The sequence below is a fragment of the Alternaria viburni genome (assembly GCF_023758015.1).
Source record: "Alternaria viburni strain BMP 2772 chromosome Unknown scaffold_11, whole genome shotgun sequence".
NCBI classification, from domain to species: domain Eukaryota; kingdom Fungi; phylum Ascomycota; class Dothideomycetes; order Pleosporales; family Pleosporaceae; genus Alternaria; species Alternaria viburni.
The window spans coordinates 248,636-274,089 of record NW_026055780.1 but is presented as its reverse complement, the minus strand read 5'-3'; the positions used below and the strand labels follow the sequence as shown (position 1 = coordinate 274,089).

The 25,454-nt window shown below is 53.1% G+C and overlaps 7 protein-coding genes across 7 annotated transcripts; 5 read left to right on the top strand and 2 right to left on the bottom strand.

The window, feature by feature from the left end:
- Positions 1-1,238: 1,238 nt before the first annotated feature.
- J4E79_005735 (uncharacterized protein) lies at positions 1,239-4,879 on the top strand (the record flags this gene model as incomplete). Its single annotated transcript, XM_049354613.1, has 5 exons — positions 1,239-3,338; positions 3,961-4,254; positions 4,303-4,567; positions 4,618-4,746; positions 4,803-4,879. The coding sequence occupies 5 exons, from the start codon at positions 1,239-1,241 to the stop codon at positions 4,877-4,879; spliced, it is 2,865 nt and encodes a 954-aa protein (XP_049210736.1).
- Positions 4,880-5,531: 652 nt separating this feature from the next.
- J4E79_005734 (uncharacterized protein) lies at positions 5,532-6,525 on the top strand (the record flags this gene model as incomplete). The annotated part of the gene is made up of 6 exons (XM_049354612.1): positions 5,532-5,540; positions 5,600-5,640; positions 5,723-5,871; positions 5,939-6,090; positions 6,150-6,387; positions 6,437-6,525. 6 exons carry the CDS (start codon positions 5,532-5,534, stop codon positions 6,523-6,525), a joined length of 678 nt encoding a protein of 225 aa, XP_049210735.1.
- A 3,658-nt stretch (positions 6,526-10,183) lies between these two features.
- J4E79_005733 (uncharacterized protein) lies at positions 10,184-13,426 on the bottom strand (the record flags this gene model as incomplete). The annotated part of the gene is made up of 3 exons (XM_049354611.1): positions 10,184-11,632; positions 11,692-13,176; positions 13,424-13,426. The coding sequence occupies 3 exons, from the start codon at positions 13,424-13,426 to the stop codon at positions 10,184-10,186; spliced, it is 2,937 nt and encodes a 978-aa protein (XP_049210734.1).
- Positions 13,427-13,863: 437 nt separating this feature from the next.
- On the top strand, positions 13,864-15,021 carry J4E79_005732 (uncharacterized protein; the record flags this gene model as incomplete). The annotated part of the gene is made up of 2 exons (XM_049354610.1): positions 13,864-14,946; positions 15,001-15,021. The coding sequence occupies 2 exons, from the start codon at positions 13,864-13,866 to the stop codon at positions 15,019-15,021; spliced, it is 1,104 nt and encodes a 367-aa protein (XP_049210733.1).
- A 1,776-nt stretch (positions 15,022-16,797) lies between these two features.
- DBP5 (RNA helicase required for poly(A+) mRNA export) lies at positions 16,798-18,325 on the bottom strand (the record flags this gene model as incomplete). Its single annotated transcript, XM_049354609.1, has 3 exons — positions 16,798-17,067; positions 17,120-18,041; positions 18,087-18,325. 3 exons carry the CDS (start codon positions 18,323-18,325, stop codon positions 16,798-16,800), a joined length of 1,431 nt encoding a protein of 476 aa, XP_049210732.1.
- Positions 18,326-18,929: 604 nt separating this feature from the next.
- J4E79_005730 (uncharacterized protein) lies at positions 18,930-21,504 on the top strand (the record flags this gene model as incomplete). The annotated part of the gene is made up of 7 exons (XM_049354608.1): positions 18,930-18,971; positions 19,024-19,050; positions 19,149-19,333; positions 19,384-19,726; positions 19,773-19,853; positions 19,899-21,036; positions 21,101-21,504. The coding sequence occupies 7 exons, from the start codon at positions 18,930-18,932 to the stop codon at positions 21,502-21,504; spliced, it is 2,220 nt and encodes a 739-aa protein (XP_049210731.1).
- A 1,921-nt stretch (positions 21,505-23,425) lies between these two features.
- On the top strand, positions 23,426-24,920 carry J4E79_005729 (uncharacterized protein; the record flags this gene model as incomplete). Its single annotated transcript, XM_049354607.1, has 3 exons — positions 23,426-24,368; positions 24,416-24,819; positions 24,873-24,920. 3 exons carry the CDS (start codon positions 23,426-23,428, stop codon positions 24,918-24,920), a joined length of 1,395 nt encoding a protein of 464 aa, XP_049210730.1.
- Between the last annotated feature and the right edge of the window lie 534 nt (positions 24,921-25,454).

The following is a 25,454-nucleotide window of genomic DNA, read 5'->3' as shown; positions in this document are numbered from 1 at the left end:
GGCGGCTTCTGGATGGAGAGATGGGGAGATGCGCCCATCCACTCGCTCGCTGTTGGTGCGCTACTTGGCCCTGAGGATATCCACTACTTCCGCGACTTTGGATACCGGCATACGACCATCCAACATTGTCCCGCCAACGCACCTGCGCGACAACTCGCCCGAGAGCCATATCTTGAGAAAACGACTCTCGACGAGAAGGAGCGACTGGAAGAAGATAAGTACTGGGCGTCCTATGACCCAGTCAAGGAGAACGGTGTCGGCTGTCGCTGCAAATGCGACCAGGATATTGTCGACGTAGAGGGCAAAGAAGGGTCCTGCCTCACGGAATGGGTAGAAGTGGCTGGTGGCTGGGCATCACCTGGGCCTGACGGACCATGATCTCTCCTTCTCGCGTGATATTCTATCAGCTTCAGGCTAGCATTTTGCGGGAACATTAGCATCTACTCCTCTTTCCAGTAAGGCGTCAGGTGTTGGCATTGCATACGGGCTGGGCCGCCCTTCAATAGAGCATCAGGACTACGCGGGCGTCGTTGCAGGCTTACTTACTTTCTGCGCATTGGCGACACAGTGTATGAGAACGAATACGAACAAGTTGAAAACAGCTCTGCTCTTGAATGATCCCCTCGTTGTTTGGTCATGGGATTGCTTGCTTTAGATGACGGCCCCACCCCATGCAAGGGCAAGGTTGAACATCAACCTCTTGAAAGCATGATAAAAGTAGATGGACCGGGAATCTGCATCGCCTCAGCATCTTACTAAATCTTATTGTTGTGCTGATGTAGCTTGCAGCGCGCCTGTTCAGTTCCATTGAATGAGGTGGCCTGCTTTGGCCATGTGAACCATGTTCCGTATCTTATCGCTTACTATGAGACTATGAGGGGTTACCCCCATACGCATCCCACCTAAGCTCGACCGTCCATCAGCACCTTGTCGTCACCACAACTCGCAGCAGTTTGAACAGTCGCTCGTCTCTCGCATTCACTGACAGCATTTCGGTAGTCCTGCGCTTCACTTATCAGGCTATCAGTGTGCAATCTGGTATGTGCTGTCACCTGCTCCCGCTGGTCCCCACTTCCTCCCGAAGGCCCCCATACGCGCCTCGCCCGCAGCTAGTTAGGCAGCGTCCACCTGGTGCCCACCACAACCTCACCTTGACCGTTCCCCCCTCTCTCCTTCCACCACACTCGGATCGCTTTGAGCTTCTGATCACACTGGATTCCGCATGAAAACAGGCTGACATGTCTTCCAGCGAGCCTAACTCCTCCCAGGATCTCAAGTTCCCCCCTGTGCAGGTGGCCCACTCGCTCACTAAGCTTGATCTTGAAACGCTCATGATGAGGTCGACTCAGCGCCGAGCCCCAGAAGAGGCGGGCAGCTCTCTCGACGACAGCAGTTATGACTTGCTCGGCGACGGCGTCATGGACATGTCCGACGACGAAGCCCACACCGAGTCGATCGCGTCCACCGACGGTCCCACGCCCGATGACACGTCTGACGATTTCAGTGATGACGACGTCGAATACGAAGCTGGCGAGCACCACTTACAAGATAGCACATACTCTTCGCACGGCGAATCCCAAGAGCAGCAAACCCACGTACACCCTATTCTATCTGGGGAAGACTCCTCTTTGACAGAGGTTCCGCCATACCTGAGTGGGAGCATGAGCTCAAGGCATTTCGTACTCCAAGAGCAGGATACGGGCAGTTCTGATGTAAGCCATGGAAGCAGCGTCATCAAGAGCTCGGCAGGTTATACGGACGAGCTGCCACCGGTGTTCGACCGTTATGGCTGCAAAGAGATCAGGTTGTCGGTCAAGGCAGCCTTGTCCAAGGACCCTCTCGCCACCCCAGACGCATACCGAATACTGTATATTGGTAGTGGAAAGTGGGCAGAGGGCACCATCACCTCTAAGATCTGCGCAGCACTCGCTGCCTACCCTAGCGCCTCGAAGTCGGTCATGGTCCGCGGCCACATCGAGCCCTATGCCCCCGTCCCGCACGCTGATCGTTGTGCCAAAATGGAGATTCATAAGTCGCGCGAGAAGAGGCACGTTCTCGCCATCATGGAAGATGGACGACAGCTCATGTTCGGCTCCGGCCTGTCTACTCACTCTTCAGATCGACCAGACCTTGTGGTCCTCTGTCACCCAAGCGTCCTTGATAGCACTGCTGACAAGCAAGATCTTGCATCTGCCAAGGAAGTATTCGAACGCGAGACAATCCCATGCATCGAACTTGCTGAGACCAATCCTTTCGGAGCTGGATCTTCCGTTGATGAGAACACTACAACGTTACGGGTATGCGTAGAAGGGCGAGACAACCCGAACACTGATTACGAGCTGAAGGAGGTACTGCCCCTCGATATCCACCAGTTCGACCAACTCGAGCCATCGCAGCTTAATCGCCATCTCGCACTCATTAGTCCTCATCTAGCGAAGGCACGGGGCACGAAGGCTGCCTCGACAGCCCGCAAATCGTGGTTTAGTGACAAGACCAAGACGTCTACGAAGAAGATGGGCTCACCATGGCCAACTGCAAAGTTGCTAGCATCTGCTTTCGTTCTCTTCGCCCTCATCCCCGCGCTTCTCATGGGTGCGGCTTATACCCCTATGCTGTACCAAAAGGTGTCCCAAGGGCGGTCAGTGTCACCAGCCGTTTCAGAGATTCAAAGCAACACCACAACGATCACGCCCGCAGCTTCAGTGTCTCCAAGTGCGGCTCGCTACCCGGATTCATGTCGCTCGAGCCTTGTACACGAAGCTCGAGGCCTCACTGTCGTACCGTCCCAGCCAAAGCAGGCTACCCAGAAGCCAAAGGCGAAGAACAGTCAGGCTGGAGGTTTCGAAATCCAGATCACCGGAGACCATCAGTTTGTACTCCGTCCTTCTAAATCCTTCAATTCGAACCGGAAGAAACCCCAACTTCAGGTTCAAGTTTCTCGCCACTCTCAAGAGGTTCCAGCACATTACAACCGGACCACCACTGGCGAGTACATTGTCGACCTGGATCAGCAGTATCGATTCGATAAATTCAATGTCAGCATTGCCACACATTCAAAGCCTCTCTTGCGGCAATCTTTCGAGGTGATGCTCGGACACAACAAGTCGACGCTAGATCAACTTCTCGACACCGCCATGTCAAACATATTGGATACACAAAACACCCTTCGCAACGTCTCCGCTGTAGCTGCACAGCACCTGCAAGAATACATGGCCGGGTTTGATCTCTACGCTTCCAAGCAACTTCAGGAAACTAAGCATCAACTGGAGATGAAGGCTCAGCGGGCAAGACAGATACCGGATGCTACATGGATGGGGTTGCGAAAGGTGACCGCACCGGTGCGGACATCGTCAGCGATGCAAAGGGCCAGGATGAATGCTCTTCGCGTGAGGTGCAAGATGGAGACGGCGGCGGGACTGTCTGCAAAGGAAGGCGGTGAGGGGCAGAGTTGGGCATGTGCAAAGGTGGGAGGGGCGGTCTAGGGAACATGGGAAGGCGGCACGCAGTGGAGGATCTCATGTGACTTTCTGCACTGTCTTGTTTTGATTATGCGGCGTATACGGACAGGAGGGCAGACACAAGGGTGCAGTGATATACCCCTGGGACCTGGTGTGGACAGTAGGACAACTTGGGAGTTATAGGACTTGTCAAATTCATCTCATACCACGATGCATCTACAGCAGCTTGTAGATGCGCACATGCCCTTGGCTCTGTACTGACGTAGTTACACGTTGACTCATCATCTAGGGCAGACTGGTAGGGTGCACGTTGCGTCAGGTGTGAGCAGGCGCGTTGGGCACGTCCCCTGAGCCGAACCGGGTAAAGCGCGTTCTGGAGGGGCATCCCACTTCCCAATTTACAGGCAGTTGTTGACACAAGAACCCACAAACACACCACATCTCCCCCACAAACGCGGCTTTCTTCTTATCACACACAGACCCGAATACTCCGCATTCATAGAAGAAGATGTCTGAAGCAGCCAAGCCCGACCCCGCCGCCGAGCAGATCGCCAACCCTGCGGCGACTCTTGTCCAGGACGAGACCGCAAAGGTCACTACCGACAAGGCATCTGACAAGCCCGAGACCACCACAGAGAGCAAGGATGACAAGCCCATCACAGAGAAGGCGACAGAGGCAGCGGCCGCAGTGAAGGACAACGTCTTTTCCATGTTCGGTGGCGGCCCCGCAAAGGTCAAGAAGGAGGAGGCCGACGATGTCGACGAGCCATCAGGTGCTTCCAAGCCCAAGGGCGAGGTGCGTATGTGCTACGGTGCTTTCTAGGATGTACTGACAAGGCGACAGGACGAGGACCCCGAGAACGAAGAGCCCGATGTCGACTTCCAGCCCGTCGTCCACCTCACCGAGAAGGTCGACACCAAGACCAACGAGGAGCTCGAGGAGCAAGTATTCAAGATGCGCGCCAAGCTGTTCAAGTTCGACAGGGAATCGCGGGAGTGGAAGGAGCGCGGCACTGGTGACGTCCGGTTACTGAAGCACAAGGAGAATGGCAAGACCCGTCTCGTCATGCGCCGTGACAAGACCCTCAAGGTCTGCGCCAACCACTACGGTATGATACATGGAAGGCGGATATGAACGCGGATACTGAGAAGTGCATAGTTGTTCCCGACATGAAGCTGTCGCCCAACGTCGGCAGCGACCGCAGCTGGGTCTGGAACGCCGCCGCCGATGTCAGCGAGGGCGAGCCCGAGGCTCAGACCCTGGCCATCCGGTTCGCCAACAGCGAGAGTGAGTCCAAGCAGATGCACGAAACCGCGCAGCGGAGCACTAACTATATTTGTCAGATGCCAACCAGTTCAAGGAGGCCTTCATCAAGGCCCAGCAAGAGAACGAGGCGCTTTTCGGCAAGTCGGAGCAGTAAATGCTGCCGGATAATAACAGCTTGGAGGATGGGATGAGACACGAAAAGATGGATTGCACGAACAGTGAATGAGGAATTGGGACGGCATGATAAGATGGTGGTAGAAGAGATTACCCACACCCTGCACATAACTAGATAGTAACTAAATGGCCCGACTACTGTAGTCAACGGCGTCCCCCCATGCAAGACCTGATGGCACGAAATGCGTCGACTTGGTAGTGATGGCTTTACTTTTAAGAAATGGCGAAATTGACCCTGCATAGCGTGCAGTCTCACCTGCAATGCAAACGTGTGCCGATGCCGTATCACGTCTCTCACCTGGCAGAGGGCTAGTCCCCTGTCAGGCAGGCTTCCGTGCTCGTGCAGCTTTTCTTACAGCTTGATGGTTTGCGCCAAGCCAGCGCAACTAGTCTCCGTCTCCGCCGCCCCGCGACCATCTCTCAGTTAACTCGCCAAATCAGAGCTCGCGACCCGAGACCAGCCACGCCTTTACTACACGCGCCCCGGCTTTGTCGCAAGAGACCGACACGCCAGACCGCGCCCGACGTGAACCGCCTCTACACACCTCGCGTATATATTCTCCAGGCAGGCCGGAACCAATCACGCTCGCAGCAGCCCGTCTACGCAGTCCTCGCGGCGCAAATCAGACAAGATGCCTGACGTAAGTTGCGGCCTGGAGATGCCCTCAAAACCATCGCGCAAATGCTAACAACCGCGCAGGTCAAGCGATGGGTCAAGCTCATCACTCACCAGAAGCCCATGTACGTACAATCCGCGCGCAATCGCATGCGCCTGCCCATCTCACGCGTCTACACGTCGCCAGCCGCTAATACACATTCACAGCGCGGAGCCTTCGCCCGTTGAGGGATATCCCATGCGATCATGGAGCATAGAGGTCTGGCTGCTGGATGATCAGGGCAACGAGGTCATGCCCAGCGTCTTCGAGAAGGCCGTCTACAACCTGCATCCTTCGTTCGAGAAGAACAAGCACAGTAAGTGCGCCCGACACTGCGCTCAGCAGTATGCCGTCAGCAAGCATCCCCACTAACATGCCAAAAGTCATCAAGAAGCCGCCGTTCCGCATCGATGAGAAGGGTTGGGGTGAGTTCGACATGAGCATTGTCTTGTCCGCTGTTGGCAAGGGCGGTGATCACACCCTCGAGCACGACCTCAACTTCCAGTCGGAGCGTTATGAGGCCAAGCACCAAGTTGTAAGTACCACATACGCGTGCTGTTCATCAGCCAGAACACTGCTAACCCGCCATTGCAGACTTTCCGCAACCCCAAGCCTGAGCTCCTCGCCCTCCTCGCCGAGTCTGGTCCCGCCGAGGCCAACGGCATGCGCAACAAGGACGCCGCCAAGAAGAAGGGCCGGAGAGACAAGAACGTAGACATGGAGAAGCTGGCCGATGGACTGCAGAAGCTGGGTGAGGATGACCTGCTGCACGTCGTCACCTTGGTCCACGACAACAAGACCAGCGAGACGTACACTAAGAATGACGTCGAGAGTGGGTTTCCATCATCTCGCATTGCAAGGCACGTGCTAACAAATCATAGATGGCGAGTTCCACGTCGACCTCTACACCCTACCCGATTCCCTCGTCAAGATGCTCTGGGACTTCACGTCCTCGAAAGTCGATTTATAGGTTGTTTCGCGATCAGAGGTTCTATCTTGCGTCGATTCTCGACCCTGAGTGACCAACACAACACGATTTCTCGTTCGCACGTCCACGATCCTTCCCAGCATCCTCATGCTCGAGAAACGTAGCAGCATCACGCTCGCTTGCTTCATACTCATAGCGGAGGGATCGTGTGGTTCATGTCTCGAGTGGCCGGACACAACGTCGAACGAATATATCACTCACCCCATGTTTCTGTTCCTGTTTTCTCGTTCTTCATGAGCCTCGGAGTTTTACAAAGGGCAAAAGCTGGGTGGCTATGCATACATGGCAACTTCTTTTGATATTGATTGGCGCTGGGAGGGTTACAGGCTTATTATAGGTGGATATGCATGGGCGAGAAATGAGATTACTTAATTCTTGGCTCGTCTTTGCGTGGACGGATTTTCGAGGTGATGGCTGTGTTGTGATCTTTATCGCGTTCTCGACGCTTAAAAAGAGTGCGAGCAGAAGCTACTGACTACTTGCTACATGTTTCACGACTTCAGTACATACGTGTAGGCTGACTTCCCCCATGCCGACCACGATTGCTGAACAAGAACACAGTACTCTCCATCGCTATAGGGGTACTGGATATCTGGCATAGACTCAGAACCCGGCCGATCGGTCCTCATCGACGCGGCACTTTCCCAAGCTTCTACTGACTCATTCCAGAGCCAATACTAACACATCGTATAGCATGAACCTAAGCTCGCAATCCTCAGATTGACGGAATGTCGGACTGCGGGGTGGTGGTTGCCATGGGACTGCTCAACGGAGCACAGGAGAGAAAATGCGTGATGATGATGATGATGATCATCATCATCACCATCAAGATCAGCAGCGACAAGCTCAAGGCACGTTTGTAAGATAGAGAGAGAGGTACGCCATCCGCCGGACATTCCAACGCCGTTCATCGTTTTCCAGAAATCCTCACTCTCACTCCATCTAATAATACACGGAGATTTTTTAGTAAATGAGAATAGGAGTGAGATATTGTGGTGTTAAGAAGAAAAGGAGCAATCTCAGGCGAAATTCAGGGGCTTTTATATGCCGATTCTTGGTGCTTTTCTCTCACATGTGCGTTGATACTTGAAGGTTTTGGAGCCGCTCTTCTTCTCAAACTCATGCGTAGCGGACGAGTAGTGTTTGGCACAGCAGAGCTTCTCAGACATCCAGCTGATATTTTTGACTTTTTTTGACGGAGCAGGCAAAGAACCATGTTATTTCTTCTTCTCCAGTTTTGAAAGTGGAGTTCGTCCGCGCATCTCAGGAGTCGACAACTGTTTTGGGTGGCCTTGGAAGTCGCGCAAAATGCACATGGCTTTAATGTCGTGAGCTTTTGTTCATCGCTGGATGTCATTACATTTTTGATATTTTGGAAGTATCCCGGAGAAGTCGGAGGGTAGATTATTGACGATGGGTAGAAGGGCCTTTTATATGCCGCTGCGGCTAGCGTTGTGCTCGGTCTTTGGTGTGTTTTGGAGGAAAGAAGAGTCGCATTTAGCCTGGACATGACCATTTCTAGGAAGGAAGAAGGCGGAGACCATTGCAAAGTGAGCAGGCCTTTTAGATACTCGGAGGAGAAGACAGTCATGAGTGTAGGCCTTGATAATTTTCGGTTTCACCACCATGCGACCACAGACCATGAATTTCGGTATTTTAGAAATAGATGTTTTTGAGTGGTGTGAAGAGAAGAAGGTCGGAGAGGAAGTAGAAGATGTCTTTTAGTCCTCGAGCCAGACATCATTGTCGTGGTTGCAGCTTTAAGTCTAAACAAATCCTCGAAGCAAAGTAAGTCGGTATGTCAACGACTTTGGGACATGAGAATTTCGGACTGTGTTTTGAACAAAAGTGCTAATTGTTGGCGTGTCGGAGCACCCAACGCACCAGACATGCCAGTGCTGGTTTGAGGATTTCGGTTTCATAAAAGAGACGCGACGAAGTTTTGGAAAAAAGCCGGAATAGATATAGTAGGAGGGAGAAGAACTCCGGAGAGGCAGGGTGTGTTTTATACCACTCAAGGAGGACAGATCGGAAGGAATGTATGCAGCATCGTACAGGAGACACAGACACCATAATTTTCTGGTATGGAACTTTTGACAAGTCGATTTTGATGATCATATGTTTGGCGTCTCTCGTGAACTCATACGCATGAGCTTGTACCGATTTCAGATCTCTATGCGCATAGTGAACTGTACTTTTAAAGACATTCCCTAGTGTCGCAAAGGCCAGAGAAGCAGACATTGCATGCGCTCGAAGAGTTTTTAGTCAATCAAAAGCCCGAGACGCAGATATAGAGACGTATAAGGGTCGGGTGTTGTTGAACAAGACGAGGCGCGGCAGAGAACCGCCATCAATCATGAGGCTGTCTTTTTTGACTGCGCAGCCATGGAACGGTAGCGGTGAAAGTTCAGATAGTCCAGCAGAAAGACTGATAAGGTTGTATCAATAGCAGATCTTGGCTCGACAAACCATAAAGGAGCAACGTATACCTAGGTATGTTTGAAGATCGGAAGTTCAGAAACACATGATACCCTTGGATTTCTTTTTGGACAGCCAGCACTGGTCATAAAGCGAGCGCCATATTTCTTTTTGGACAGCCAGCACTAGTCATAAGGCGAGTGGTCGTATTTTCAAAAGAACATGATGCGATACTGTACTCGTTTTGAGAAGAAGAGGGAGATATGTTGGTAAGAGAGAGACGACTGAGCAGAGGAAAAGCTGGACAGAAGACTGCCATGCAGTCCTGTGATCTTCTGCTTTTCTGGCTGTACAGCCACAGACTCCTTGCCCCATACGTTTGGATAGTTCGGAGGAAAGATTGGCATTATCGTATCGATGCCAGTCTTCGACTCGAGGAAGGCATAGCGGATCTTGAAGTTGTTTCGAAGATCGGAAGAGCGGAAACACATGGAAACGGAGCTCAACGTTTTTGGACAGCCAGGGCTGGTCATTGAAGCGAAACGTGCTGTTTTTGGAAGACATCGGTATGTTCTTCGCATTCTTTTGTAGGAAGAAGAGGAAGAAATGGTGGTGTATGTAAGAAGCCTGAGCAGAGAGAAAAGCTCGACAGACGACCATCAGGAAGTTGTCTAGAGTGTTTTGTAGTTTTCTGGCTGCGCAACCATAGATTCTCAATGTGTAGATTTGAGGAGTCCAGCGGAAAGACATACACCAAGCAGTGTGTCGTCTTTTGACTCGAGAACAGCATGTTCCGCTGCATCATTGAATTTTGGAAGATTCGGAAGAAGGGAGGACTTTATTCGTTGACCAATAGGTTTTGTTCTCGACAGCCAGCACCAAACATGATCGGATATCGGGTGGTTTTGGACAGAACGACATGAACGCGTGTATCGCATCTTTTTGAAAAAAAAAGAGGGAAAAAGATGGTATGAGAGAGAGGATTGAGCAGAGAGAAAGCTGGTATTTATACCTCTTCAGCGCTAGCAAGCATGATGGACATGAGATGAGATGAGCTGGAGAAGTATCGTTTACATGCAGTGCACAAAGATGAGGATAGGGTATGCGGACATGCAATAAGCTTCTGGAGCATCAATAACACTCTACTCTTCTGTATCCTAAAGTTGTATATACATCATCTTGCGACTACATCCTCACTCTTCATCAACATTCTGTGCACCCCTCACCTCCGCCTCCTCCGTCCACCCCTGTTCTCGTCCTTCACTGACGTATCCAATAACGATCCAAGGCCGCCTTTATCGCCACCAACACCCCCACCGCCACCAAGCCAACCCGCCACCGTAGCCGCAAGCTCATCTCTCTTCTGTTTCCTCTCTTCCATCACCGACTGCCTTTGCTGCGTCACCGTCCTGAACCCCGGCTGCCGCTGCATCACAGTCCTAAACCTCGCAAACCGCTTCCCTTTCTGCAACGCAGGGACAGTCTGATTCCGCACTGTTCGGCGTCCAGATGGGTAGCGCACAACGTGGACAGGCAGGCTGACGCGTCGGATGCGCCTGCGCCGCCGGTCTTGCACGGTACCTGGCTTGGCGTTGATCAATTTGCGTAGGTCGTGTTTACGCTGCCGGATGAGAGCTTTGATACTCCTAACGCGCTTTTTGAAGGCTCGCATCATGGATATCGAGGTTCGGCGCGCTTTGTATGCTGTGTCCAAGAGGACTCTGGGTGAGGTGTCAGGCTTCAAGGAAACGAATGTAGTGTCGTGGCCCCATCGGCGCAGGTGTCGCCATTGAGTTTGCTGGGTGCGTTGCCGTTGGTGTTGTTGTTTGCGTTGCTGGATGGTAGACATTATAGTGCGTGCTTCCTCTGTCAGACAGAGGATGTCTTGAACGGCGTAACCTAGCGTTTGGTTGAACGCTTGGGCTGTTGCTAGTTTTGAGACGGGCATTCTGCGGATGTGTGGTTTGGTGTGTTGAATGGCAGCCATGATGGCTCTGGCCTCTTCAGTCAGGCGGGAGACTTCGGAGACGGCGGGTTTGAGTTTCTCGTTGATCTCGACCGCTGTGGACATTCCATGGGAGGCAAACTTGCGGACTGGCGCCCCCGTCGCTGTTGGTGATACCGCGGTCGTCTTGTCTTTCTTTCTGGCACGATTTTCTTTCTGTGCCGCTCTTTCAGCCTTTTGTGCCCTCTTCTTCTCCCTTTTCTCTGCGTTCCTCTGCAGCCTCTCTTCCTTTGGCCTCTCTCTCTCCTTAGCTGGAATCCTTCTCACAAGTGTGCGATTGATGTCGTCCAAAACGGCATCAGCCTCTTCCATCAGCTCCGCTGCATCAACCATAAGCGTCCTGAACCTCACAGCCATCAAAAGACAGTGGCGTTGCAGAATCTCTGACATGACTGCTGTATGCTTCTTCTTCTGTTTATCGAAGAGCTTCTCGAATCTGCGCAATATTGCGTTCGCTGTCCGAACACGGAGCCGACCGGTAGTAGATTGCCCTTCTATCTTGAGCTTGCGAACCAGTTCCGCTACTGTTAGTCTTGGAGGGGTACGCGATTGCTCTTCTTGCTGAGCCGGAGACGTGTTGGCTACTTTCAGAGTTGAGAGATTGTGAGTCGGCACTTGCGCACGGATGGATGGCACAGATTTCGGTGTATTTGGCTCATGTTTTGACTACCTGGGCTATCAGAACACATTCATGGGAAGGTTGAGTCCACATCAGGCTCACCTACGTCCTCGTCCTCTTTATTTTCATCAGGCGTAGCCTCATTTTTACGCATCGTCCGGAAACGAGAAAAGGGAACATCGACCGTAGTAGTGACGCTGTGGGGCGTGCCTTCGTCTACCCGGGAGTGCTGTGTGAGCGTCATCGCTCCTTCACTCAGTGCACCAAAGCCAGGAAGACAAAATATCTTGTCTCCTTTGGTCTGACTGTCTTGCGACAACTCCCCGGGGATCGAGTCCACAGTGCTAGGAATAGTGCCCACCTCCCAGCCCCAGTTAATCTTTTTCCCGAATGTAGCCCATCTGATCGTCCCCCTGTGACCGGACTTTTGAGCCAACTGTTCGAGATCTGATTTCGGAGAGATGAAGAACTGTATCGAGTCACCGTCTCGCACCACGGGTGTAAGAGTTGACTCGAAGTTTTGGGGATCACTGATCATGCTGAGAAAATCGTCATCCTTTGGTGGGTCTGCCGCTGGACTGGCCGCTGCAGGATCCAACGATAATAAGCCAGCTTTCTTTCCCCATCCGCCTCCACCACTCAAGACTCGATGGAGACGTGCTCCTTCAGTAAGTGCTTGCGACACCAGCGTGTTATAGAGAGGGGGATCACTGCGCCATAGACGCTCCCATGCATTTGTATGCTCGGAGACCGGACTCTGATTGTCTGTTGGCAAGCCAGAGAGGATTTCATCTGTTCGAGCGGCAATGATGGCCCTCAACTCATCGGGTATCACTAATGCCCAAGCTACAGTCGCTTGCGCAGGCTGTCCTCGCGATTTGAAGAATCTGGGAACAACATTTTCAAGTTCCGACGAGGCCTGCAGAGATTTACCACCAGGCCCGATAACCCTGCGGATGATGTTGCCCATGCAGCCGTTGACTGTGCGGGGCATTGTGAGTGGAATTAACGGTACGTGGAGAACGGGAGTTGAGTCTTTCTGTTGCTTGACTAAGCGGATTCCATGATGAGAAACATTGGTCTTGGATACAGGGGTCATTTGACGATTCGCATCCAGGGACCAAGTCGATAGGATCATCGTGGATGGCGAGCCTGTCTGGAAGACAGTATTTGCAAGAGGCAACCGCAAAGTGTCACGATAGACGGTGTCCTTGACGTTGTGTTCGGCAAATATGAAATCGATAGCGCTCTTGTCTAATGGCGATAGTTCGTGGGACGGTACAGAAACATCGGACGGGAGAATCGCGTAGGATATTCCTTCGAACCCCGCGCCAGCAAGAGGCGGCTGAGTAGGGTTCTTCTCCCCAACCCTGCTGACGGGGAGTTTGTCTACGACAGCACACAGTGCATCTATGTGGAGGTCCGGTATGTCGGCCGCATTTTCGTAAGCGCGCAGAAGAGCGTTGCGGAGGAAAGCGTCATCGTCCAGCAAATAGTGCGCATACGAAGGCGTGACGAAGAAGACACAGAAGGTCCTTTGACGGGCGACGTCCAGTGGTGGAGGAGCGATGTGCTGAACAAGATCGTGTGGCTGGAGACGTTATTAGATTATGGCAGTGGTTTGGAGCAATTTCCTTACATGCGATTCCACAGATGGTGGTAAAATTATGCCGCAGTGCCGACGAACGGGCGCGTGATATGCTTTGAATTGATCGAAGTTTGCGCGTCTATTCGGTATGACTGAGGGACAGCGCAGAGGGCGAGCGGCGGCAGCGGCGCGCCTCAAGAGTGGCCATTGTCGCGCAACCAGTAGAGGCATTTGTCGAAGCTCAATTGACCATAGTGAAGCATGGACGTGGTGTTGAAGATGCAGATGCAGGTGGTCATGACGCACCATCCGCAGCTAGCAGATCGCACTACCCGCGATGCCTGCAGGGCCTGGAGACGAGATGCGTACGTAAGCAGAGCCGCATCTCGCGACAACGGGCGTGGTAGCATGGCAAGCACTCCTGTCACCTGCCAGCCCGAGCATTGAGCCTGTCAACCGACGCGTCTATACTCCCTGGAAGCCCTCCGGACGCTTGCCATCCACTCGGGCGCCTGCACACGCCCTTGACACTTTTTGGAGCGCCGGCCAGGCCACGTCTCGCACACACCTCCTTGCGCCGACCCACGCCCGCACCATCACCACCGCCTGCCTCTGCTTCTGATGCGCCCTTCATAGACCCCTCCCATTTGGCAGCCGCGGTTCGCCTTCCTTCCTAATCGTCCACCCACCATGTCACGCTCGTTCCGACGCTCGAATCCCATTACCATAATCCTCGCGGGCATCCTCTGCATCGGCTTCTTCGTCTTCTTCTTCTCTGGTACCGATGTGCCGTCCATTACCAGAAAAGGAGGGGGTGAGGTAGCCTCGAACCCCCTCTCGCCACCCTCGCTACCGTTCCGCAAGTCCAAGGCGAATGCTCCACAGGCCGCGCCGCCCGTCGTACATTACTATATGAACAACGTGACCAACACGCGCACGCCAATCGAAAACGAGGAGACGGTCCTGATTCTCACCCCATTGGCCAAGTTCTACCAAGAATACTGGGACAACCTGCTCAAGCTCAACTACCCACACAACCTCATCTCCCTGGGCTTCATAATACCAAAGACAAAGGAGGGCAATGCCGCGTACGCAGCGCTACAGGCGCAAGTCACCAAGACACAAACTGGATCCAAGAAGAATCGCTTCTCCGCCATTACCATCCTCCGCCAGGACACCGAGTCCCCCCTCCAGTCGCAAACCGAAGCCGAGCGTCACAAGATGGAGAACCAGAAGGCACGACGGGCAGCCATGGCCAAGGCGCGCAATTCGCTCTTGTTCACAACGCTAGGTCCTACAACCTCATGGGTCCTTTGGATGGACGCAGATATCGTCGAGACACCACCCACTCTGATCCAGGATCTGGCCGATTACGACGTGCCCATCATCGTCCCCAACTGCTTCCAGAGATACTACAATGAAGATAAGAAGAGCATGGACATCCGGGAATACGACTTCAACAACTGGATCGACAGCCCCACAGCCAAGGACCTTGCTGCTAAGATGGGCAAGGACGACATTCTGCTCGAAGGGTACGCCGAGATGGCTACATACCGTAGCCTCATGGCTAAGATGCACGACACATCGGCGGATCCCAAGGCAAAGATCAAGCTCGACGGAGTCGGCGGCGCTACTTTGCTCGTCAAGGCGGAGGTACACCGAGACGGCGCCATGTTCCCACCGTTTGCCTTTTACAACCTCATTGAGACGGAAGGTTTTGCCAAGATGGCGAACCGGCTGAACTGGGAAAGTTTCGGACTGCCAAACTACCTTGTAAGTCATTTTCCGTCCTGTCACACAGACATTGCTTGCTAACATTGGTCTTAGGTTTACCACTACAACGAGTAAGAAGATCCGAGGCCATGTACAATCTATTTGCAGACTGCTTCCTTTGGCGGTCTTGGGCGGCGTTCGAGAGGGGATTTCCGACTGCCACACTGTTGATATCATGAGCATTGCATGTACGAAAATAGTCATGTATTAGGGGTATAGAAGGCTTGCTGGCAAGAGATATACCAGCATCATCTTTGAATTGGATTACGAAAGTTTCTACTGCAACGGCTTGAGTTACCGATCAATCAGGCATTGCGGCGTGAAATAGTACCCATATATCCAAGATGTTTCCAAGCAATTAGCCTCGACTATGTGGGCTGCGGAGCACGCTTCGTTCCAATAGGCCAGTGGCAGATGCGGGTCTTGCGTGACGACCAGGCGCAATCACGCTACGCCCATCTTTAGATCTAACATGCCTAATCGAGAGACTCTACAAGCATAGGAATATTGAGGCAGCATGCATCGACAGACGCATGCGACAGTGAACCCCGCGGGGAACGGATCGTCGCGCGCCAGAGCTCCGGTACCTCGCCCGATCCACCTCGGTGCGGGATGAGATGACGCTTCCCACGGCATTCCCTCGACCGTACCATAACTATTCCCACGACTGAACCCATACGGGACGACGGGAACATTTCACACCATCTCCAGCGACCAGTCTCGTAACACCCACGAATCGAGAAACAGGAGGAAACCATGGCCGAAATCGCCGGCCCCCGTAAACGCACCTCCGAACGCGACGCCCTCCCACCACGAACCCACAGCGGCGCCTCGGAAACCTCACCCATAGTAACGAGTTCGCAATCCCACACCAAAGATTACAACTCCATCTCCCCTGATATCCGCGCACGCGACCTCTCCACCTCCACCTCCACCACAACGACTAAACCCGCGAACCCATCCCAAGACCCCAACGGCGCGTCCTCCATACCGCAAGGGCCCTCCGCCACGGATTCTGGTGCGCCACAAGAAGGCACGGCAGGGACGTTGCAACCCGCCGTCGACCAGCGCCGACTAAACGGGCATGCGAGTGTAGACCACCGCGCGAGGAGCGCAGAGCGGGAAGCAGCAGCGGTGGAACAACGCGAGAAAGGGTGGTGGAGCGCGTTTTGGGAAAAGTATGGGAGTGTAGAGTTGGATAATAAGGGGAGTGTTGCTAGGGATCATTTGGCGTTGGGTAAGAAGAATCCGTTCCTCCCGACTGCCTCCTGTGGATGTAAATGCGGGAAGATGGGTAATAATGATACTAACATGATACATAGAACGTACCTTCCTAGCCTGGCTCCGCACATCCCTCTCCTTTGCCTCGATCGGCATAGCGATAACGCAACTCTTCCGACTAAACACATCCATAGCGAATTCGCCGGATTCATCTTCTACAACCTCTCCACAAGCGAAACTACGGCATTTGGGGAAACCGCTGGGCGCGACGTTTATCGGTATTGCCATTCTCATGCTATTGATAGGGTTTCATCGGTACTTCGAGGCGCAGCATTACGTTATACGGGGCAAGTTCCCCGCGTCGAGAGGCAGCATCATCATTGTCAGCGCCATAGCAGGCGCGCTGATAGCGAGTTCACTCATCATCATAGTGGTTACGGCGCCGGGGGCGTTTGAGACTTGAAAAGAGAAGACTTAGTTTACTCTGCTAAGCTTGGGTATCTTTGATTCATTTCCATCGTACGTGATTCTTTTATCTCTTCATAGAGGTCAACGGCTGCGTTGCCCCTGTCATGTGTTCGCTATCGCTCAAAAGCTTTGTTCCCTCACACATAGTCCCTGTTTTACACCCTAGCCTTTCATCTCCTCCGTTGTCTTGCCAGCTCGCGATGACTTGATGACACCCTGAATCAGTTCTTCGACGGCGTCCCAGTCCGATGTGTCGATGGGAACGAGGTCCGTCTTGAAGTAGCTCGCGATGTAGTTCAGCTGTGTCCAGCTGTTCTTGTCGTGTACGAAAGTGAGGGCGACACCGACGCGTCCAAAACGACCGGTACGGCCAATGCGGTGGAGGTATGTCTCGGGGTCTGCGTCCACTCCGTTTGCCATGGTCGGGACGTCCTGGTAGAACAGTTAGTACACCTTCTAGATATTCTTTTGATTCGCAACTTACATAGTTGATAACCATAGTGACTGACTGCACATCGATACCACGGGCGAGAACGTTGGTAGTGATGAGGACCTTGGCCTCTCCGGAGCGGAACTGGTCGATGATGCGATCACGCTCAGGGCCTTCCAGGGCACCACTGAGTTGCGCAACCTTGTGGCCTTCGGCAACCATGCGCTTCTCGAGCTCCTCAGCAGTCCTTCTGGTCCTAACGAAAATGATGGACGAGGCTTGTGTCATCAGACCGTAGAACTTGAGCAATGTCGCGTACTTGTCATTGTCTTTGTCAATATCAATGTACAGCTGCTTAATACCCTCGATGGTCAACTCCTCGTGCGCTAGAGTAATTGTGTTTGCGTTGGGTGCGAAGCGCTTGGCGTATGCAATGACCGTGGGTGGGAAGGTAGCGGAGAAGAGGACTGTCTGGATGTCCTTGTTCAAGAGTGACTTGACGCGAGTGCATTGCTCGCCCATGCCCTGCTGATCCAACATGTTGTCGGCCTCGTCCAAAACCAGAATCTTGATGTTCTTTGGGTTGATAAGACGCCGCCTCAGCATGTCCTGAACAGTTCCCGGTGTGCCGACGAGAATCTGTGCATTGAACTGTTGTCCCCTTCGTGACGGGTCGGGAATGGCAGCCATAGTCTTGAGACCGTCCATGAACTGACCCATGTGCGTGATGACACCTAGAATCTGACGGGCGAGTTCTCGGCTAGGCGCGAGTGCCAGCGCTTGCGGCTCGGGGTTCGATAGGTCGACGCGAGAGAGAATGTTGAGCGAGAAGGCAGCAGTCTTACCAGTTCCAGACTGTGACTGCGCGATCATGTTGGTGGGCGGGTTCATCAGAAGCAGAGGCAAGGCCTTCTCTTGAACTTTGGATGGCTGGGTGAAGTTCATGCTGCGAATGCCCTTGAGGAGTTCCTCGGAGCTGACATTGTTAGCTAGCTCGTTGGTGTGAGCGCGGTACACTTACAGATTAAGCTCCTCAAACGATTTGACGGAGTAGAGCGGGTTGTTGGGGTCTGCCTGCAGGTCGGCGAGCTTGACCTCGACATTGAACTTGGGCTCAGCCAGAGCAGAGCCGTTTCCAGGTGGACCGCTGCCATCGGTCTGAGCCTTTTCGAGCGAAGACTCCGGGGCTTCTTTGGGTTCCTGCGCAGGAGTCTCCTCGGTCGGCTCCTGCTTGATGGGGGTTTCTTCTGCCGCCGACATGGTGGGCGAGTGCAGGTCGCGTTGCGGGCGGTGAGGTGAGGAAGGCGCGACCTTGGTGATAGTCGCGGGAGTTTGCTGAGCGGAGCGGATTGCTATAGATACAAAGTCGTTGCTCGCTCAAGGTGGTTTGGCGCAAAGTGTGAGGTAGCTGTGTTGTTGCAGGTACAAGAGACGCGTTGGAAATTGTGAGAGCTCCAGTTGTCGACTTTGGCGGGGCTGAGACGCTAGGCAGCTTTAGCGCGCAGGCCGCATGAACAGGCCCCGAGCATGTGTGCAGGCGCGACCGAGTGAAAGCGCTCAATAGCCCTGTTCCTGCATGCCATTGTAGTCGGCGTGTGCCACTAATCACCACACCACATAATACAACCGAAACAGAAGAATACCAAGATCCAGCGTCACCGGCTCAGATCCCGGGTTTCCCTCCTCGGCACGCACCGCCTCGTTGCCATTCCTCCTGCCCCACTAATTGGGCTGCCGGTAACCAAGACGCCTGGTGTACTCCGCGTATCCCTTCCCGCCCTCGCCCCAGCACTCCTTCACCCTCTATGTCTGGGGCCCTAGTCCCCTCTCTCCACGTGCACGACCCATACACATCTCAGCAATCATGGAGGTCGACATTGCGCCCCAGTTTGGCGCCGAACTGAAGGTATGCGGAGTTGGAGCAGCACCTCCGAGCATGCGCTGACGGGTGATCACAGGATGGCTTCAAGACAGTCAACGCTTGGGTACGTCATACACCCTCTCATACACTGCCGGGGGAGAACAGACATATGCGCCGCCAGCTACGTGCCTTGCGCTTCGAGTTACTGACACGCGACTGCAGGTCTCCGGCGGCATCTCCTGGCTGGATGACATCCAACAGTTCTACCGGGAACGGAGCGCTATCGAGAAGGAATACTCGGCAAAACTCAGCGCGCTTGCGAAGAAGTACTATGAGAAGAAGGCAAAGAAGCAGAGCAGCCTCAGTGTTGGTGACACGCCTACCGTTACTCCAGGCTCGCTCGAGAGGTATGACGGTCGTCGCATGAGGTTTGGGCGTTACTGACATATCCACACAGCGCTTCTATGACCACATGGGGTGTTCAATTAAGCACCCTCGAATCCCGCGCCTCCGAACACGAACAATTCGCTGGCGCTCTCATCACCCAGCTCGCTGACCCCCTCAAGGTCCTTGGCACCCGCACCGAGGAGCTGCGCAAGTTGCACGGAGACTATGCTGCTAAGCTGGAGAAGGAGCGCGACAACCAGTATGGCGAGTTGCGCAAGCAAAAGGGCAAATATGATAGCGTCTGCCAGGAGGTCGAGAGCCGGCGCAAGAAGGCGGACGGCGCATTTGACCACGGAAAAGCCAAGGCGCGGAATGCTTTCGAACAGCAGCAGGTCGAGATGCGCAACGTCAAGGTACGTAGCATGCCAAATCTCACATCCCATACACTGACCACTGCAGAACACCTATCTCATCAGTATCAACGTAACCAACAAGCAAAAGGAGATGTACTACCATGAATACGTCCCTGAGCTACTAGACGTAAGTCAAGCCGCAACATCAATGACGCATGGCTAACAGTCACAGAGCCTCCAGGATCTTTCGGAAACACGGGTTAACAAGCTGAATACGATATGGTCACTCGCCGCTCAGATCGAAACCCAAACACTTACGCGGAGTACCGAGTATCTGAAGCATCTCTCTGCCGAGATCCCGCGAAACAACCCTCTTCTCGACTCGATGATGTTCGTACGGCACAACGCTGGCTCATTCCAGGAGCCTGGTGACTTCCAATTCGAGCCCAGCCCGGTTTGGCTAGACGACAGTAGTATCGCGGTCGACGATTCCGCGACGGTATTTCTGCGCAACGTTCTCACCAAATCGAAGACGTCATTGGGGGAGTACCGGCGCGAGCTCGAGAAGAAACGTAAAGAAGTTGAGAACGCCAAAACCGTGCGCCAGAACATAAGGGACGGAAAAGACAAGAGAGATGAAGTGGACATCGTTCGCGCTGTCTTCGCTATACAGGAACAAATGCATGAGGTGGAGAGACAGAAAGTCAGCGCCGAGGTGGAGGTTTCGACCATCACTTCAGTTGTCGGTGACCTGAGCATTGGCGCACGAAACCACAACTTCAAGTCGCAGACATTCAAGATACCTACGAATTGCGATCTATGCGGAGATCGAATATGGGGGCTGTCCGCGAAGGGGTACGACTGTCAAGACTGTGGCTATACGTGCCATAGCAAGTGTGAGATGAAGGTTCCCGCCGACTGTCCCGGCGAGCAGTCCAAGGTTGAGAAGAAGAAGTTAAAAGAAGAAAGGCAGAAGGCCGCGCACGCAGTGACAGCGACGAATGGCGCCGCGACGAGCTCCAGTACGAATCTACCCCCACTGGGGAGAAGCGACACAGTAAACTCCATGAACACTCTCAGCTCTGGCTATTCGGCCACTGCGCATCGCTCAATATCTGGAGGAATGTCGCCTACTGCCGAGGAAACTCCACCACCACCAGAGAAGAAGGCGCCGACTGTACCGGGTGCCAGGAAAAACAGGCTAGTTGCTCCTCCACCTACGCAATACGTCAAGAACGACGAGGACATGCCTCCTCCAACACCCAAGTCTGCAGAAGCGAAGGGTAGAATGCTTTACGCCTATCAAGAGAATGGAGAGGGCGAATTGACTGTTGCAGATGGTACGGATGTTACCATTGTAGAACCCGATGGTATGTAATAGACGCTTCTCACATGTCAGGTCTCTTTCGTTACTTTGCTAACACTCAGCCACAGATGGTTCTGGATGGATGAAAGTCCGTGCTGGCTTCAAAGAGGGTCTTGTCCCAGCAGCGTATGTCGAGATGACAGTCGCGACACCACCTACCACTGCTTCTACATTCTCATCAGCAAGACCTGACTCGACGTACTCTGCATCGTCGGCATCAACCACCAACTTTGCCGCGGCTGCCGCTCCCGGTAAGAAGAAGGGACCCGCCGTTGCGCCGAAGCGTGGCGCGAAGAAGTTGAAGTACGTCGAAGCACTGTATGACTACACTGCGCAAAGCGACGCAGAGCATTCCATGTCAGAAGGAGATCGCTTTGTTCTCATCAACATGGAGGCTGGTGACGGCTGGGCAGATGTCGAGAAAGACGGCGTAGTACGCAGTGTACCAGCCAACTATGTTCAGCAAGTCTAGATCACTTGTCTAGCAGCAGTTCGCGAGATGAGCTTCTTCTGATTGATTAGTTCGTTGTCTACAGCGTAGGAGTGTTGGAGAAGAGCTACCTGCATGGAGTATCGCTAAAGTATCTGTACATACCTGAAGGCATTATTCTTACCAAGTCTGTTTGTATGCATCTGTCACTTGTGCAGTTGTCGCAGTCACAAAACATGTCGGTCACGCTGTGGCACTACGAGCCCCTGCATCTCGGGACGAACATGTGGGCCCTGATTATTAGCGCAAAGCCTTTCCATCTCGTCACGTCGCTTCCTTCATCTTTCCCCCATCAACCTCACCATCACGTCTCGTCGCATGAGTCTCGCGTTCTACTAGAGGGTCCCATGATCATATTATACCTGATGTGGCCCGCTGCGCCAAAACCCGTAACACACGACAACAGGGCTGCATAGAACACGAGCTTCGGGTGACCAGCGCGCTGCTACGTCGCTTACAACATGGCTGCTGAGTCGTCCTATGAACCTAGAGTACTGACACTCACCGATAGTGACCAACTGCTGAATTCTGTCGAAAGAGAAGACAAAGCAGGCTACGTATGCGCCGACACGCAGACATTGGGCTTTCACCTTGTTCACACACAGACGCCTTGATTCTCGAAGTCTCCTATTGCACGGCCAAATTGCGCAAATCACCGTGATGATATACGTATTCTGTATACATTCTATGCGACAGTAACATCGGGGTAACGTCACCGCGCATACCAAGACCCCAAGGCAAGCCAGCGCCTATTAACACGGAGCACCGCACTACTGTCAGATCTGGCTTGAGCCATTCTTAGTACAGTCCGACCATTTGACTATCTCTCGGCTTCCACGCACGTTCAGCTTCTTCTCCGCGTCACTCGTGTCTTCTCGCAGATCGCGGGCGCATCCGGCTCTTCCAAGTCTAACCAAAACTTCGATGTCGCACTGCATATTGACAGGAACTACCACTCTGAGCATGTACCAATGCCATGCGCAGATCAACATGCCCTCAGGAACCCGGTGCTTCTCAGTCAATCAGCGCTTTAGCACTGGAGACACCACGTATCTCCCATTTGCTCTCGGCGCACTTTACGTCTGGACGCATGGCAGATTGGCAGCGAAGGCGCACTCTTGTCCTTCGAGACACGTACATATGTGGCACAGACTGATAGCCTGCTCAGATAATACCCAGCTACCTATGCCACGCAGCTCGTTCACTAGACCGAAAGGTCATATGAGCGAGCCTCCTTTGAGAACGGTAATCTTTCTTTTGATTGTCGTCTTCGCTGTTTGTGCTGTTGAATCAATTGCCACATTCACATTCACTCTTTTCAACACTTTCCTCCAAAGCTAAGATATCTAAGCGGTGTACGCACTCTCTTCGCCATATCACACACTCTTTCCCGTTTCAGCGATCGATCATTGTCTATTTGCGGAAGAGCTTCAGAACGCAGTAGGCGCATACCTAGATCATTGCTCCTTCTTGCCCAAACGGAGCAGCCACGCTAGTGAGACCCTGTCTTGGCACCACGATACAAACAATACTCACCTCACTTTCGCTCTTGTGTCTTCCCCCTACGCTCGTTTCCTATAAGTCAGAACCGACTCAGTCGCCTTCACGCTTCACCGGTCATTCTTTCGTGTCTTCACCCGGAGTTTCATCTCCATTTCGCTCCTTAGGCACTGCCAATATCCTTCTCCGCTACTTCCCCGCCTACTTCACAACAACAAAGTAGCCGACAAAGTCGAAAGCAGTACCGCGACACCGATCGTTCTGTCAAGAACTTGGAGGAAGTAACTGTTTATAGGGAAGAAACGGTGAGTCGCTCTGTGTCACACCACTTCCTGCCGCACTGGCTAACGTTAGGAGAAGGTATTAGTGACTTCCACAAAAGTGTTGCAAGCTCTAGCCTACCATGAAGATTGGGCACATAGTTACCGTCACAGCGCTTGCTGTAATCACTGCAGCTAAGCCGCACCACATGCACCGCCACGCTCGTGCTCACGATCCGGTCAAGCGCGGCACCATCTTCGCGCCTGCAGCGACCGAGACTCACATCGTATACTGGCTCGAGGATCATTCAATCACAGAGGAAGAGGCCCGTGAGGGTATCGCTAACGGCACTCTGAAGTGGGGTAATGATGGTGTCCTTTCAACATCGACTAGTAGTCCCGTCGTATTGCCTACTCTGCCTCCAGCTTCCAAGCATCAAGTTCCAGCCACCGATCCGACACCAGAACCCACTCCTAAGAAGGCTGCCGAACAGTCCGCGCCTGTTGCGCCCGAACCTCAGAAGCCCGCGCCAACACCCGAAATGCCCCCGAGCAACCCTACACCGAGTCCCTCCCAGGATACGACACCTGTTCAGCAGTCCGGTACTCCGCGTCCCTGGATAGACATGGTCGACAAGGACGGTCACTGTGCCGAGTGCGATAAAGAATTCCCGAACGGCAAAATACGTTGCACCGAGTTCCCCTACGGATATGGCGCCTTGCCTATCGCCCATGAGGGTCTGGGAGGCTGGTCGGGTATCCAAGATCCCCAATATTCCGGAGGAGATGGTTTCGATGACATCACAACCGTTCCAAAAGGTTCATGCTCGGACGGTACCTGCTGCACGTCTGGCAGCTTCTGTTCCTATGGCTGCCCGAATCCGTATCTCAAGGCTTCGTTCCCCTCGATTCAAGGTAGGACGGGTCAGAGTGTTGGTGGCTTGTACTGCAACGAAGACGGGTTTCTGGAGATGGCCGACGGCAAGATCGCCAATACCCTCTGCGTTCAAGGATCAAAGCACATGGGTGTGAAAGTGCAGAACAAACTCTCAAAGTCTGTCTCTTTCTGTCGCACAGACTATCCCGGTATGGTAAACACCCACCCTCTCAACACACTTGCTTATACGTGGCAGGGACTGAGTCCATGACTTTCCCAGTCACCGTCGGTCCTGGTGAGACCGGCTTCCTAGCCAATCCCGATCAACAGAAGTATTTCTTTTGGCAAGGCAAGAAAACTTCAGCTCAGTACTACGTCAACAAACAGGGCGTACCTGAAGACGAGGCTTGTACGTGGGGTACAGAAATGGGAGGCAAGGGCAATTGGGCGCCAGCGGTGTTCGGAACATCCTTCGATGACGGTCCAATGCAAGAAGGTTTCTCCAGCCTGAAACAAAACGAGCTATGCAAGAAAGAGCGACTTGGCTACGACATCACCTTCATTGGCGATGGCGTTGTATCTCCTTGCCGGTACAAGAGCGCCACAAACCAGTGGTGTCAAGCCGACAAGTGTTGGGAAGACCCAGATCGCGGCTGCACTGTACGTTGCTCTACTGTCCTTCCGCAAAGCCAGACAATCGCTAACTTGGATAGGCTGCTATTATGCATGGCGATCTCACTGTTGTACTATCGGATGGCTAGCATGCCCCGTCTTAGTGCAGCGTCAAACGCATGTACCCCACTGTCTTGTCACTTTCCTTGGTCTGTCTCTATTAGATCCTCGGCTCTCACGACACTGTTCTCACTATTTCCCACTTTCACGTCAGCCTATTTCAGCAGGCTCATGTATTCCTGGTCAATACTTTCACAATGTCGAAGGCCCGGCGGACTGCGGCAACGATCTCGACGGAGCTTTTGGAGGAGGTTTCGGATTTCTTGAACGGATTACCAATTACCTTTCTTCGGATATGTACACATTTTCTCTTCTGTTAATAATAGTATCGGGATCTTCATGGGCGGTGATCCACGTACTGGCCGTGATGCATAGTCTTCTTGAACTCCTAGGTCGGGAAGGGCTCTCCGTTCGTCAAAGCCAATGGCCTGTTGACTTCACTGTCTGACGTTGATACTTTACACGATTGTAAGAAAAGTGACGCACTTGAATCGAACAATATTCAGGCAGTAACCCATGAAGCGTAAACATCGATTCACTATGCTATCATACGGCAACGAAGT